The 17,002-nt window shown below is 42.6% G+C and overlaps 1 protein-coding gene across 10 annotated transcripts in view; it reads right to left on the bottom strand.

Annotated features, from left to right (window-relative positions):
• The window catches only part of gse1b (Gse1 coiled-coil protein b), a 332,945-nt gene that overhangs the window by 14,851 nt on the left and 301,092 nt on the right, over nucleotides 1-17,002 (bottom strand). For 9 of the 10 annotated variants that reach the window (XM_015604469.3, XM_007244000.4, XM_049483699.1 and 6 more), the window contains 3 exons: nucleotides 9,092-9,303; nucleotides 580-746; nucleotides 63-260 (listed from right to left, as the gene is read on the bottom strand). In XM_015604469.3, coding sequence (XP_015459955.3) covers nucleotides 63-260; nucleotides 580-746; nucleotides 9,092-9,303 — 577 coding nt within the window. The remainder of the gene's footprint in view (nucleotides 1-62; nucleotides 261-579; nucleotides 747-9,091; nucleotides 9,304-17,002) is intronic. The other variant, XM_007244001.4, reaches the window with a different exon arrangement.

Raw genomic sequence — 17,002 nt, 5'->3', positions numbered from 1 at the left:
AAAAATATATTTTACATAATTTTATGCATGTACACTCATTATCATTTATAATGTTCAGTTACCTGTAGGGGGAGAAGGAAGGGTGTGGCAGGTATCCAGGGTGGTAGTACGCAGCAGCAGCTGCAGCAGTTGCGGGGTCCAGGCCCAGTGGAAGGGAGGGCATTCGCAGCTCATCTGCTGTGGCATAGGGCCGGAATCCCCGTAGGTATTCCTCAGGCACACCAGCAGGGGGCACTGCATGAGGCATCTGCCTGGGAAGACTGGTCCAAAAAACGAGAGAGAGAAGTGGAGAGTGGAGTTAGAATCACAGTTTACAATATTCTGCTGTGATAATCTATATATTTGTCTACGTTAAGTTTAATTATTAAAAATCTGCAACTACTTGATATTTTATCTTGTCATATAGCTCCCAAAAAACAACTAATTCAGCTAATCATCTGCCTATAAGTGCCTACGTTATCATATACAATATGTTAAGAGTTATGTGATGTGTGTTAGTATATGAAACCACTGAAAAAATTCAAACCAGGGGATATATAAAGGACAACTGGGTCAACAGGTGAAGACAGTCTTACTCACTTCAGTGGCTGAAAACGTGAGTCCTGCATCACGGATCCTGGGGGCAGTCCAAATGCGTACGGGTTTCCTATCAGGTGGGCTGGAACTGAGGGACCTCCTTTCTCCTGAGCCGGAACTGGCTCAGGCCCTAACCGGTCCCTGCTGACCCCACGAGAGCCTGAATCTGACTGTGGGGGAGGGAAAGAGAGAAAGGGAGAGTCAGTTACTGTTGTGGAGATACTGGGAATGACACGGTTGTCTGATTAGATTGAGCTCACAGCAAGTTAAGAGTTGGCTGACTGGCAACCAAATCTGCTCTTCAGGAATGCTACCCTCAGATCAGTTTTAAGAATGACTATAAAGGAATGAAACACATGCATTTCAACTGTAAAGTTAACCTCGTCGAGAAAGGGTCATCTACTCAGATTTATACACTGCCCAAGACAGAGATTGAGACTATATGGATCTACGTGGCTGAATATCTGGCAAATATTCTGTGGGACGAATGAGGAGTTGTGAAGTTGTGGAGCTGTAGTGAAGACAGAGATAAAGAGGCAGTGAAGAGAGACAGACGATGTGAGAGCTGACATAGCAAAGAGCTGCTGTCTCAACACCCTGGAGAGACTGCTGACAGGTACAGAGAGAGAGAGTCAGGTCCTCACAACAGGGGGGGGGGGGGGGGGGGTGATGCCCCTCGGTCTTAATATTGTGCCCTTTCAGCTTTTTCAGCTTAATATTGTGCCCTTCACCTGAATGCTGAATAACTCTTAGCTGAGGCAGCTGTATAGACTTTTTAGTGGATATCGGTCAGTATAATGCAGCTATAGCATGATATATGATTGAGGTATTGCTGTGTGCTGTTGTTTTAAGTTTGGTGCATTTTGGATGGTTTTAAAAGGGTGTTGAGACTGGTTGCTGTTTGTCGTTTCATTGTGGTTTGAAGAGCTACAGTCATTGATTTGTCATTTTATATTATAAGAAGGTCATTAAAATTCTCAGCCTTGTTCTTTTCTCTTCCTGTCTAATTAACTCAGCCTTCGGAATGCGATACAGGCAGAAAAAAAGTCAAGTCTTGAACCTCTTTCAGCAGCAGAGGGGGCTGGCACCGTGCTGGAGAAACACCTTTGACTGTCGCTCAGCTGGCTACGCTGGAGAAAAGCCCATTTAGAGCACCATTACCTCTGCGCTCCTGTCCCAGCCAATGACCCGTCCCCACTCAACACTGCTCACATGTAATATTAAATGCCTCCACTGCTTGTACTTCCTTTCCTGTCTCTTCCTCTCTTTCTCTCTTTCAGGCTGCCCTCCTCTACCCCTCCCCTCTCTTTTTTCTACGTGTTTAACGTGCTTCACTTAGCAGCGAGGCGGCCCACATGTGCCCCTTGACCCCCTTCCGCCTCTCCTGAGCGCCCCTCTTCACTAATGGCTTTGTAAGCGCTGGCGGGGGGAAGAGGGAGGGGAGAGAACGTGAGAGAGGGGAGGGCGCCTCTCCATGTGCAGCCGGCCAGAAAAGTGCTTCAGATATGTCAAAAGAAGTCAAAATCACAGGACAACCTGAGCCTCGTCTCCAAACAACAGATCCCCCATCACACCCACATCACCCCCTCTCCCTCCAATGTCTACAGCTATCGACCGCAGGGATCAGGCAGACTGAAGCGGTACACACCCGGCTATTAGCCATGCTGCTTTTTCTTTATTTGTGGTGCGGCTACTGACATTTAGCTGCCGCACCCCGGGCTCAGTGCTCAATGAAAGTCACAAAGCAGCATTAGCAAAGTTCGGGACTCTGCATTACAGGAAGAAGGCCACTGCCACCGACTCGGATTATCAATCTGTGTGTTCTTCCTCTTCTATGATGGAAATTGACAGGGCGGGCGTTTCTATTTTTAAAAGACATCTGTTAATAAGACAGTCAGGGTAAGATGATTTGATGTGTGTATGCACATGGGTCTGTGCATGTGTTCATGCTTGCCCCTGATTCAGTCACTCCCCACCATGAAGCGTTAGCAGCGAGTAAGCGAGGAAGTCTTGATTGCTTTTTAATTTGCCTCATTAAGATGGCTGGGTGAGACTCTCTGCCGCGAGGCGACTGTCTGCTGTGAGCTGCTCCAGAAGATTGTGGAGACCCTGGGATTGATGCATGTCAGCGTTCTCATCTTCATCTGATTTTAACTTCAGAATACACACAAAACAGCACCTGAGAGAGGTCACGATCGTTTTGAGGATTTGGAGATTTAGAGACCTCTGGTCAGCATGTGTAATTGCACCAAGAGTACTTTTAATGCAGGCTAATAAATAGTACATGAAATACTGCGTGAAATTCTGTGCTTTTGAGGTATGTCTACTGATTTTGTTCATTTCTGAAGTACTGTCAAAATGTAGAAAGCAGTTTCATCTAAACCCAAACCTACCAGATCACTATGTTAAGAATGAATATTTCAGACAGGACAGTTGTAGCAGGACACCGACACAATTATTAAGAATATTTTGCCCCTTCTAAACTATGGAATACTACTACTTTTTATAATAAAAAAAGCATCTTGGGGATTGCTGCTTTAAACTAAATTAGGATCAAATATTATTAAGTAATATCCCATACAGTGGTTATGATTTAATAAATCATGTATATTACAGTATTCTAAGCATGCCGATACATTGCAGCTTTCTAAAATTGCTGGCTTTGTTGGTAAAAACAGTATTAAATTAATCCTTAACCAGATCAAGATCACTGATCACAGATAGTATTGAATACTATGGAAAGCATGAACTTGTAGTCTGTAATGTCCTCAGAGTCTGAGAATCTGGTCTGGGATCTGCTGCAGTCAGTAAGGAAGTCATAAACAAGAAGTCCATGATCCCACAATCTGGGAAACCCTGAAGACCTCTGGTCTAATAAACAGATTCAGCCCCTGCATAGATTCTGACCTCTGTGCCCTCTGCTGGCCACTTAGCTATACTGCACTGAGTTAAGGAACCTCTTCACAGGCTGCTTTGTGTGTGTGTGTGTGTGTGTGTGTGTGTGTGTGTGTGTGTGTGTGTGTGAGAGTCTCCGAAGGCTGGCAGGTGTGTGGTGGGCCAGCCCACATTAAAAATGAAAGAGTCGTGTGCTGTGTATGAGCCTGGGGCCTGCCTGCTGCCTGGCCCTGCTCTGCCTTTGTGTCTTTTGTCTGCCGGTGACTGGCGCAACACAAGAGACGACTCCGAGGAAGAGGCACGACCCCCACTGTACCAGGGTGCTCGCTTACCCTCCCACAGGAGCCAGGCACACCAGCATGCTCAGATATGTGCTGATAAAGGAGATTCTCTTAGCAATGATGTAATAACTGTACCATGCTAAAGTACATATAATTATCATATAAAGTATACAATTATTATAATTATTACTAATTATTACTAATACCAATAATCAAAAACAATTATCAATGCAGTAGCAAAGCAATAATTAAACAATACACTATAATTATTATAATTATTACTAATACCATATGATTGCCGCAACACCTATTGCACTGCAGTAATTTTTTTTATTTATAAATATTAACAGTAAAATTAACAATTTTAAGAATTGCAGCAATGCAATAACTATAGCAATACCATACATCATTTTCCTATATTGTTGTCTTATTTATCACATCATTATCAAGCAATAGCAATGCAGTACGATAACTGTTACAACAGTTTGATTGTTACTTCATTAATACATTACAAATTATATTTCTACATATTCATAATTATTAAAATTATTTAATGGCAATGCAATAATGGTACTACATGAATAATTATTACCATATTATTGACATGGCAATAATCAAAAACAATTATCAATGCAGTAGCAAAGCAATAATTAAACAATACACTATTGCTATTATAGCATTGATGCAGTAATAATAATAAGCAATTGTCTTTTAATAACAGTAAAATAAGGCATTATATGCAATCATTATATGCTACAATTGAATAGCAATGCATTAACTATACTTAAATATATATAAAAGTGAAAAATGCTTAAGTGATTTACATATTGCTAATTACTAATTAGGCATCAGAAGCAGCTCTTTCTCTGGTTGATTGTGTGTGCTACTCATTCTCTGCAAAAACATACAAAAGGGTTCAGGAACTCTCACCTTTCCTTGACCTGGGGATTCACAGGGAAATAAAGCATCCCCACTTAAAAAGAAAGCATCTGCATACACACACTACACACTATGTGAAGGCCTGGTCCTTTGCCCTCTTCATGGGGAGGGGGGGATCCTCCGTGCATAAGAATGGTATTCATTTGCGTCACTCAGATGGAGCGATAAATTCAAATTGCCAATTAAAAAGCAATTACAAGCTGCAGCAGCAAAACCACGCCCTCTCATTAAAAACAAAACAACACGACAGTCTTTTGCATCTTCTTGCCCACCCACAACCACCTAACCACCCACACAAACACACACATACATATGTGCTGTCACTGCACACCTGGGGCTGCTGGAAACTCACACACAGGCACAGACGCTGCAGCCATTCAGAGTAAATTAGGCGCCGGACAGGCCTTGGCCACTGAGGGGTTGGGACGACTAGCTCTGCATTTCAATGCAAGTAAATGGCGGGGCCTCCCTGCGTGCTTATGCAAGCAAGCACAGCCCCGGGTCAGGGTCCACGAGAGGCAGGCCAGGCGTCCGAGCCCTCAGCTCAGGCACTAATTGAATTGACAGCTAAGGAGGGGGCGAGGACACTCACTGGGGGAGGCGGGGAATCCAACTCAAACGATAGCGTGACCCCTTCACTCAGCACTGATTAAGAGTGAAGAGCAGACAGAGCACTCTTTGTTCAGCATCCGAGGGGTGTGTGTGTGTGTGTGTGTGTGTTGAGGGTTAGCTGAATGGAGCTTGGCTGGGCCTGATACACCCACGCTGCCCTAATCTCGCCCCACTGCTCTCTCAGACTGGTTGACCCCACCCCTGGTGGCTTGGACCTCCAGAACCTCAGAGTAGGGCTGGGGCGACGCGTCGACATAATCGACGTCATCGATTACAAAAATACATCGATTTGCATAACGTGCGTCGGCGCGTCGTAAACATGGCGGCGCCTGTGGAGAGCATTAGAGGTTAGATCGGGCCCAAAAATTCCAACTGGCTGTTTTCGGGCTGTTTTAATGAGCGTTTTAATGAGCGAGCGCGAGCGCTTACAACTGACACCGCGGACCGCGAGGTGCCGCCGCGTTTGTGCCGAATCCGACTCTCTGCTGAATCTGACTCCCGCTTCGCGGACAGAATCGGCACAACACCCCCGCTGTAGAACTGCGGTAGTGAAAACAGCGCTTATAAATAAATTAGTTTAGTTTCACTTTCAGTTTTCGTTATTTTTTTTTAAATAAAAATATAATTAAAAAACAGACGCCTACATCTCGGACTATTTTCTGGAGCCCGGGTCGGATTTACGGGCGGGCCTCGGGTCATGTCGGGTTCGGGCAGAGAATCTAAGCTCTAGAGAGCTTGGACTCCGGAGAGCAATCTCCAGCTACAAAAAAACGCCAGCGGGCATCTAAAGTTTGGGAGCATTTCACGCAAAAGGGCAACAATGTGGTCCTCTGCCATACGTGCAAAAGGAGCACTTGAAGCGCAAACATCCAGGAGCACTATGTCAACAGGGTCACACAGTAAGTTGCCGTTTACATCAGGGTCTCCGCGGGTGTCCTTAAAAAGACTTAAGGCTGTCTACCAAAGGTTTTAAACCTGCCACAGGCAGAAATTATACAGTTTTGGTTTATATTTGTGCATGGCATTTCGCAGTTTCCAGAAACAGTAGCATTATTCATAGGTTCAGGTGTTTAGCTAAGCTAGCTGCCTTAAGTTATTTTAGCTAGCGCCGTCGGCGCTGCGGTGTCACACCGTTTTCTGTCACCGTCGGAATTTTGTGACCAGTGCTCACGGTTATGAGCGTTCATTGGCAAAACGGAAGCTTTCTATACCTACACCTTACCCTCAGCCCTAAACTGAACCGTTTTGGCCAGTCGGGGTAAACATTAGAAACGAACACGTTTCGAATCGGCCAGTGCACCGGTCTGCTGAGAACTACTTGCCAGTGGTCACAAAATCTAGCGGTCACAGAAAACAGTGCAACACACGGTTGTGGTGTATGGGAGCTTATCCATTTTTAGCGTTATAGATCTAAACAACGTGCTGTACATGTAAGTGATTATAAGTGTGGGGTTTGGTTTAGTAGGCTTGTGTTGTTGTTGTTGTTGTTATTATATATAAATATAGTAATTTATCGTTTGCTTTAAAACGTAAAATAATTATTTAAATATGTTTCTCAATGAATAGATTAGTCGACTAATCGAAAAAAATAATCGTTAGAATAATCGTTTAAAAAATAATCGTTAGGGACAGCCCTACCTCAGAGATACAGAGCAAATACAAGAGGCCGGTATGACCCCTTTGTCCTAAACTGACCCCTTGTGTTCCAGAGAATGACCATCACCATGGTCTGTGTGTGTGAGTGTGAGAATTGAGACTGAATTGGCTGTTGAGACAGAATGTGTTGTTTTGACAGAATGTGAAACAACATCATGAAGACATTGGGCAGATTGAATTTGATTTAAAAATAAAAATTGGGTTGACAAACACTGAATTTTGGTTGAAAGTCACATATCAGTCAAGAATGTCAAGCTCCTACGTTGCACAGACTTTCAATTTTGTTTGAAAATTAAAGATCCAATCAAAGTCACACAATAAAAAAACAACACTGGTTTGACATCAAGTTCCAATGTAGGACAAATCAAAGGCTCATATTCATCAAAAAACAATACTTATTTGACCTCAAGTTCAAACGTTAAATGTAAAAGAAATCTTTGTATTTTATGACAATATAAGGCTGGCATGTGACGTTTGGAAGACAACAGATCATAATTCTACATCAAATTGACGTTGGATTTTGAGTCTCATTGGTCCAGTCAATTTCTTGATGGATGGGCCAATAGAAATGTTCCAGTATTACTTTAAATATATATATATATTTATTAATTTGGACATATAAGTATAAGTAAGTTCTTAAAAAGCCAACACCACAATAAATAATTAATAAACAATAAATAAACAATATATTGTTTGGCCTTGGTTGAATCAAGTATTTCCACATCGGTGCTGGTGTCCAAAGGACTGTCCAGGCATTGGATGCTGGCTCAGCTCAATTTTACCACAGTCTCACACTGCTTTCCTCGTCCACTCCCTGCCTGAGGGATCCCGCTGCTCTCTGACCTCTTCTGGAAGACTGGGCTAATGGAGTCGGTCACGAGGGGCAAAGGCCAAAAACGAGATGGGACAGACAATGGCCGTGGCTGTCAGTAGCAGCGAGCTGGTCTCCCGGGTATCGAGCTGTGGCTGGGTAGCGGCGGCCACCATTAGCCAGTGGGTGCAGATAAGAAGGATTAGAGGATTGCCATAATCCTTTAGCCCTTATCAAAGCGAGTGTGCCTCTCTTACACAGAGAGAGAGAGAGAGAAGGAGGCTGGGGAAGGGACGCACTTGACTGCTGGGGTCTGGACAGTGGAAGTGGGGGTGAAAACAAGCAGAAGGGGATGGGGGGAAGAGGGCACAGATGTTAGCTGCCGTTAAAGCGGTCTGCTCTGTGGCTTGCTGGCATTGTTAAATGGGGGGATGGGTAGGGGTGGTGCCACCGGCTGCGTCACAACCACATATGTCACATACATCCTTCAGTGCCACAGGTTACAGGCCAGCAGTCTATCTGTTTAATCTGTGTGTGTGTTTGTTGTTGTTTACAATACAAGGCAGACTCCACAGCAGGCAACAGATATTTCACTGTGATGTCAATAAAATGTTTGGTTTGTTGAATCTTCGTTAACAAGGAAGATCAGGCTAATGTCCAAAAAAAAAAAAGTCACATATCTGTTAACACCAATAGTTTGGGTAGGATGACATGAAGCTCCAATGTTAGACAGGGGCAGGTCATAAATCCAGCAAAAACAACCACATCAAGATTTCGTTTGTTTGATTGGGTTTTGTGCCATATCAGCAACATCAAAATAAAACATTAGAAGGACGTTCAATTTTGGACACTGACATCAACCACCAATGTTAGATAAATGTTCAATACTAGTCTAAAATCTAAAAATGTTCTGATAAAGTTAATGTGTGTAACTTTAGAAGATGATGAACGTGGGTCACTATATGATGGGAAATATTACATCGATATGACAAATGGCAAATGACACTTAGAAGACAATGGATCTTAGAACAAACAACATTTACATGTCAGCTGTCGTCACTATTCTACATCAAATAGAAGCTGGAATTAGACATTCTCCAGACCGGACACAAAAATTTGGTTGCCCAATGTCTTGATCCACATTAAACCAGATAAAAATGTCTACCGGTGTTTGTGGCCAGCTGGGTCGGTCCTTTGATTGTTAAGATAAGAATTTTAATATGAAGAAAAGAGATTTAGGAAAGTAGAATTAAAGCGACATCTCTATGTCTCTATTATCAGTAAATCAAGAATTATTAGAGGGGTGTAAGCAAGATCTTACCTCTCGAACAGGTCGGCTCTCGCTCCTCCACAGCCCGTTGACTGTTTTGGTGGGGGCGATGGTGACCACAGGTGGGGTGCTTGGCACACTGTGGCCTCCAGGTGGCACTATCACTGGACCCAGAGGGCCCCGCTTGGGCGTGCTTACTGGAGAACTGTGGTTAGTGGCTGGAGAGGAGACTGGGGATGATTCACTGCTGATTGAGGAACCTGCTGAGAGATGGGAACAGAAGAAAAAAAGGAGGAAAAAAAGATCAGTAACTGCTTTATTTTTATTTTCCTGTCTTTTGAAGCTTTAGTCAGATGATTAGAGAGATAGTAACAAAAGCAAGACGATATCCATCAGGAGGCTCCTCTTCGCTCTTAAGCCTCAGAAGACTGCTGCAAGCTGTCAAACACAGGAAACCACATTTCTCAAACCGATACTGCCATATGCACACCCACAGCATAGTGCAGTGGTGTCATTACAAGCAAACTTACAGAGCTTACCAAAACAGCAGAGCCCAATAACATCAAGGTGCTCCATCACCTACTAGCCTGACTGACTATTCTGACTCAGAGCGAAACAGATTCTTTGTGGTTTGACTCGGTACTCAGCTTTACCACATAAATTTAAGCAGTAAATAACATTTTCTGAGGGTGGAAAAGAACAAAGACTTCAGTTCATTGCTCAGAAACATGGGGTCAAATCATGGTCTCACTACAGGAGAACCACCCAAAATTTCACAGTGTTCTCATGTGGCGAAATGACCACTTAAATATATAAATGCACATACAATTCTATCAAACAGTTTTTGAATACAAAAAACTCCTTATCTCTGCAGAAAGTGTTTTTTTGTTTTAAATAGTAATTTTATACAAATAGTTTTAATATTAGAAGTGTATACACATTTTTTTTATTTAAACATCCCCAAAGCTCTCCTCATGGGAATCTAGCAACTGTTTATGGCTAAAGATGTAATACAACTACACTATACAGACTAAAGTAATGGGACACCTGTTAATTTACTGTTTCGTTAAAAATCAGGAGTATTTAAGAGTGTTATGTTTTGTTGTTTTGTTTTGGTTTTTATTGGAGTAACTGTTTATAATGTTCAGGAAAGAAGGCTTTCTAATAGATTTTTGGAGCATTTTGGTGTCACGATTTGATTGCATTAAGCAACTCATCCAAAAATCATCCCTAACTAATCCAATCCAAACAGTACTGAACGGAGCACCACCATTCATAAAAATAAAAATAAAAACACTGCTAATAAACACAGTGGCAAGAGCAAGAGGTTTGCAGTTACTGCAACACAGTCTTATTATATTGACAATATCTATGTACAGGGTGCATTTAAACCTGGGTAACACCACAAACCAGAACCAAGTACAGTATCAGTAGATGAGTAATTCCAAACAGGCAACTGAGTGCTGAGGAGGGAAGGCTGTGAGGGCATGACCACAGGCAAAGCAGGGCTTGACAGAGAACAGCAGTAGTTAAATAGGCTGCAAAGACACACACACACACACTTGCAGGGCGCACTCTCACAGGGCACAGATGGACAGCCCTGGGCAGCCATTAGATACTGACAGCAATGGTGAAGAAGCAGCAGCAGCAGCGCTTCCCCACTCTCACTGTCTCACTGCCTCCATCTTCCAACTCTCAGTTTGTTTCTAAATTAATTCTGGTAATAATTCTGCAATATTCCATATAACACAAGACAATTCTCTACAATACGTCACACATCTGTGTTACTGAGCAGAATAACATATCCCTAAATAACCAAATACCAAGAATTATGGTTAATATAATAATATTCTAAGGACTACCCTACTCATTTAATAGTGCCACCATGTGGGTTAATGAAGCATTAACTTTGGTAAATATAATTAGTTTTATATTCTTATATTTAACGGCATGTATCAATGATCTAGAGCAAATCAAAACGATCAGATATATTGCAATACTAATATTTTGTCCCAAACCTAGTACGAACCGTGCCCCTACATGACTCAATGCAGACCCACCTACACTTCTGTACTTTAACTTCTTATGTCTGACACTGTAGTGATAGATTATTGGGGCTGTGTCCTAAACCACATACTACCAGTATCTCAAAACATTTTTGTAGTTGCCTCAATAAAGAGAAGACATGTGAGTTAGGATGTAGACAACATTAAATTAAATTATACAGCTTTAGCACAAGTCCTTCTTTGGACAAAAAAAAATATTAGTCATTTCTTTTTCTTTTTAAAACAAATGTGCACTAAAAATGAATAAGTGCAACATTGTGTATTTAACAGTGCATATCTTTGCTTGTTCTACACCAAGAGAATCAAATACAAGTATAAACACACCTTTAGAACAGAGCAGTACAACAGAATCCCAGTTTATAAAGCCACAGTCAAAGCTGGGGTCACCCATGCTACAGCAACCCTCAAGCAGAGCAGGTTAAGGGCCTTACTCAAGGGCCCAAAAGTGGCAACCTAGCAGAACCAGCTATCAAACCCACAGCCCTATGATCAATAACCCAGCGCTCTAACCACTGAACCTACACGCTGACCTGCAATCGCGGCAGAAACCACTATTATCTTCGAGTGCAATATACCCTGACGTCCTGAGATGAGAAGTTGTTAAAGCTCATGAGTCTGGAAAAGGTTACAAAAAGACTTGCACCTCCATCTGTTAACAATCTGGCAAACAGCTTAAAAGTGGAAGAAATCATTGCTGCTCTTGCTGGGAGAGGGGCACAGGTTTCCTCAACACACTCACAAAGAGCTAAAGATGTGCAGGCATCTGCTGCACTTTGCTAAGTCTGTGTTCATGAGTCGACCACAAGATATGCTTTGAACGAGGAGGTTATATCGAAGGAAACCATAGTACACCACAAAATATGGCCTGTATAACTGGTTAAATGCACTGTGATGTGTCTGAAGACTTATTTTTTTATGAAGATAAAGTTCAGAAGTCTCTCATGCAGATATGCAGACAATTTTACCATTCAGTCCTAACTCTTTTACACCTCTTTTACAGCTTTCTGGGTATTGCTGGGATAGTGCAAATATGCAGACGACCCCTCAGGTGTGTGTTTACACCTAGGGGGATAGGGTTCTGATTCTTGTTGGGCAAAAGAGAACTGAAAACTGATGATTATAAAATAATAATTGTATTCTCTTAGTTTAAAGTAGTTTCAATGTATTATTAAGTCCAAGGGGAAGGGTAACACTCAAAAAAAACAAAGAGTAGGGGTGCAAATGAGAAATGGGAGTGAGCCTAAGTACATATGTTTGTGTTTATGTTGTGTTTGAAGTTTCATGCAAACTCCATGCAACATAAGGCATGGTCATATGCTACCTCCCAACCTCTAACCCAGCTCCATCACTGATCTCTGGCTTATGTACGTAAATATCCATATGCATATGCATCCACTTATATCTTTATATTGTTTCCAGCCTGTGTGCACCATCAGTTGTGTCGAGTGTGTGTCTCCCCAGGCGTGGGCTGGCAGGAAATGCTGTCATGGTGGGAGTGAGCCAGAAGCATCAGCAGCAGCAGCAGCAGAAGCACTTTTTTTTCACAGCTAAGCTCCATTCACTCCACATTAACCCCATCACTCAGCTCCTGCCTGTCAGTTCTCCAGCCCTGACAGCCATCCACACCAGCCCACACTGCTGCACCACAGCTACTGAAGCCTCTCACAGCTCAGTCAAACACGTTAAATGGACCTCCTAAGGTCTAAGGTTTAGTCCCTGTAGAAAAATACTGGAGCAGATAAACATAAACCTATCTGCACCATGTCTAATTCTAGGCATGGGCTAGATAGTTATAAAGCCAAGAAGGCCTAGAGCCTCTTAAGGTAACTTGCACTCTTGACAACCTGGATGCTTTAGTCATTTTAAGCAGCGATAATCTCTACAACACTGGACAAGCACCTCCAATGTTTCAAACAAGACTGGTAGATGTTTCTCTGAAGCTCCAAGTTCCTGCCAGAGCATTTGGTAGCCAACAATCTCCATCAAATACAATCATCAATAATCATTCAATTACCATTGGATCAGGAAGACAAATTAATACTGATTGCCATTCTTGTTATGTAACTTGAAGGACCAGTGCTTATGCTCACTTCGCTAACCCTAGCCTGATAACCCTATCCAGCAAGTCAAACAAAAGCCAAAAGCTGTTTTTCGGCAAAGTGAATTAAGCTATAAGCTCTTGACAGGTAACCTGGATGACGCATGGTTTATGAACAGCACCATGCCTACTCCACTACACAGAATCATCCACACTAGACGAGTATGGAGAAGTTCATTAAATGGATGAGAGCTCTTAATATCCTAGCAGGGCCTTTACCTCCTCAAGTCCTCGTACATCTCTCTCACGAGGAGTGTTTACTTTCTGAGAGATCTTCAGACCTGGCCACTGAACTCCAAACCCCCGAGGCCCAATTCACTGGAAAAGCCCTTAGACCGGCGTTTGATTGAATTTTGTCCTTGTCGTCCTAGAAATCCAGTCATGTGGAGCGATTGAAACAGCAAGCTGCCATCACACTCATCACACTCCTCCACAGACACACACACACAGACACACACACTCTGGTCTCTAGTTAGCTACTACTGAGCCTACTACAATACATGATGTGTTAAATCCATCCTGTCCTGGGGAAGGCCATTAGCAGCTGACATTTCTGAGGAAGGCTTTTAACAGTGTAAGGACAAAGCCAGTCAGAGAAGGTGGAGGAGGTGGAGGTGGAGAGGTGGCATTTGCCAGGCTGCTGGATGGAGTAATTATAGAGCTGTTGCTGACTAAAAGCTGTCATTAATGATGTATGGGCGGGATTCAACCTGTGGCTATTGAACAGGTCCTTTGGAGTAGCTAACTGTCTATGGGTGTACCACTGCGTTAAATGATCCACTGTGTTTTACAGAATTGGGTAGGGGTGTAACGATACACAACAGTAAAACAATATAGATTATGTATATTATTCAGGTCTGATCTGAAAAATTTTAATACAATAGTGGTTGAAAATCTTTATATATGTTGATTCTTGCTTGTATATAGCTTTTTTGCTTAGACACAATGTTTCTGTTCAGCAACATAATTATTACGTTTTTTTTCCTTCATAGGATTGACTAAGCTGCCATGTCAGAATGATGTGTAACACCCAACCAACCACCTAGGATACCACAGTAACCACTGAGGATACGATACAAACTGAATAGCAACTACTAAGAAACACTAAAGCAATCACCTAGGATAGTACACCAACTACATTCAAATCATCTTACAACCACTAAATAAATAACACTAAATTTCACCTGCCTGGCTTCCATCTAGTAAAACCCTAGCAAACAATAAGCAACACAAGATCAACCACCTAGTAACCCCAGAGCAACCACCTAAGAACACTATAATGCAACATTTGAATATTCTCACATGAATGCATTGGAAATATGACAGCACTGAGTAAGCCACACCTCCAAAGGTCAATTTAAGGCTTTTGGGAACTCAGAGGTTGTACAAAGTGTCCAGCTAAAACCGCATCAATCGCGTCATCTTTTTAAACATATGACGCATGATCTTATATACTATCAAAAAGGCTAACTCATTTCTCTTTAGAGTTTGATCTGGACTTTTTATAACAGCACAGGAGATCTGCTGAGCCACTGACCCGACTAAGAGTAAGAGGAGCGAGGGCCGAAGAGGTGCGATGGGGGAGGAGAAGACAAGGCGGCGGGATGCTGTGAGGTGAGAGAGAGAGGAAGTGTGTCGTGTCTGCACAACAGCAATTAGTGGCCTACTCTCAGCACGGGCGGCCATTAGTCTGCCCTCCTTCACTCAGCCAATCAATACACACTCAGAGCACAGAGCCTTTTAATACAGTCGTCACACCTCAGAGAAAGAGAGAGAGAGAGAGAGAGAGAGAGAGAGAGAGAGAGAGAGAGAGAGAGAGAGAGAGAGAAATGGGGAAAAACAATAAGAGGAGGCAGCAGCATGAAGACTTGAAAGGAGTAAAATATTAAATTGAGTGAAAAAGAGAAGAGTCACAATTAGAGGCTTCAGTATAACAATAATTCTATATAAATAATGTAAGTAATTGTATATAAATCGGTACATAGGTACATATCTTTATTAGGAGATACACTTAATTAATGAGATACACATCCTAATTAAAATGTGCATGATATTTATAATGACTGCCAATTAATTAGAGCTTAAGAGAGATAGAGATTTTAGAAAGAGCTTGAGATGGAAAAGAGACAAAAACTATGAGACTGAAATGAGAGAAAGTGAAAAGGTAAGAAAAAAAGAGAGAAAAGGAGAGGAGAAAAGGAGAGAAGAGAGCTTCAGGCAGGAGGAGAATTTTTTGAGAAAACATTAGAGGGCATGAGAAAACAAGAAAGAAACAAGAAAAAGCTTAGGACAAGAGAAAAACAGAGCTTGAGACAAAGTGAGAAAGAGAAAGAGCTTGAAACAGAACATTTTAAAGAAATTTGGAGAGAGATTAAGACTGAAATGAGACAGACTGTGATACAGAAATTAAAGAAGTTAAGAAATATGGGAGAAAGTGAGTGAGAACATAAGAGGGGAGAGAAAGCTTGGACATAGTGTTATAAAGAGATGGAGAGATTAGTTTTAAAGAGAACATGAGAAAATGAGGGAAAAAAAGCTTAGAACATCAGCAAGCTTAAGACAAAATGAGAGAGCCTGACACAGAATGTGAGAAAGAGACAGAAAGAGCTTAAGACTAAAATATTGAGAGAGAGAGGCAATGAGTGCTTTAGATAGAACATGAGAGCTCTCAGAGAGAGAGAGAGATCTTGGGACAAATGACAGTAAAAAAACGTCGAATCATGATATCTCAGAAGAGTTGCATTTTACTCATCTTCTATTAGAATTCCCTTTTCTTTCATTCTTTTCTCCCTTTCTTTCTCTCTCTCTTTTTCTCTCATACACACACCATTCATTCGTTTCTGCTTTCACATCGTTAGCCCTCTTTGTTTTGGCCCATCTCACTCACTCCGTCTCTCTCTTTTTCCCCGCCAAGCAGCAAGCCAGGCCACTGTGAATAATTCAGTAGGATCAGGAAAAACAGGCAGGTGAGAAGTGAGAGAGTCCCCATCCCTCTCTTTTGTTATTCCTTCATCTCATCTCTCTCTCCCTCCCACTCTCTCTCTCTCTCTGTTTTTTCTTAAGCTGTGGTCTTCATCCCCTCCAATTCTGATGTGTTTTCCTGCAGGCATTTCTGTGTACAGCCTCCATCCCTCCTCCAGCAGCCCCTATATCCACCCCTCTCCCTCCATCTTCAGGGTGTTTCGTCTCTCACCGGCTCGGCTCGGCTCAGCTCGACTCGGCCTGGCTCATTATTTTACGCTTTATGATTATCGCTTACAGAGATAACCCTGGGAATTACCAGCAGCACATCAGTCACGTGATTCCGAGGAATATGGAGAGGTTCATAGAATGGAGATAGAGCTAGACCAGAAGATGGGGGTGGGGGTAAACCCTCTCTCTGGTTGGGGTTTTTATTTGCTCATCTTCTCTTTGAACTCTGGCGCTGCCACACACACACACAAATAGGCGTAAACACATACACCCAAATTTTCTCCCAAACAAAGCTCCTTTTGCCTGCAGCCCAGTCTCCGCCCACCCTTGCTAAATTCCTAGAGGTGTCTGAATGGCTGTGAGCCCCCCATCATCACCACCACCACCCAACCCCAACCACGTCATCAGGGCAGATGGGCCTCTCAATGACACGCTTGCCATCTGAGTCTCCGCAAACTGGTGTCATTTTATGATATGCTAATAGCATTCAAATCTATTCGGTGTGGCTTGAGCTTCGCAAGCTGCTCGGAAAAGGAAGCACTGCCCATAGCTGGACATCCCCACCTCCTACAGCAATGCAATGCAGGCACTGAGACACAGACAGAG

This window comes from Astyanax mexicanus, chromosome 9 (assembly GCF_023375975.1).
Source record: "Astyanax mexicanus isolate ESR-SI-001 chromosome 9, AstMex3_surface, whole genome shotgun sequence".
Classification (NCBI taxonomy): Eukaryota; Metazoa; Chordata; class Actinopteri; order Characiformes; family Acestrorhamphidae; genus Astyanax; species Astyanax mexicanus.
The sequence above is the reverse complement of the archived record's forward strand: the minus strand, read 5'-3'. Positions and strand labels throughout refer to the sequence as shown.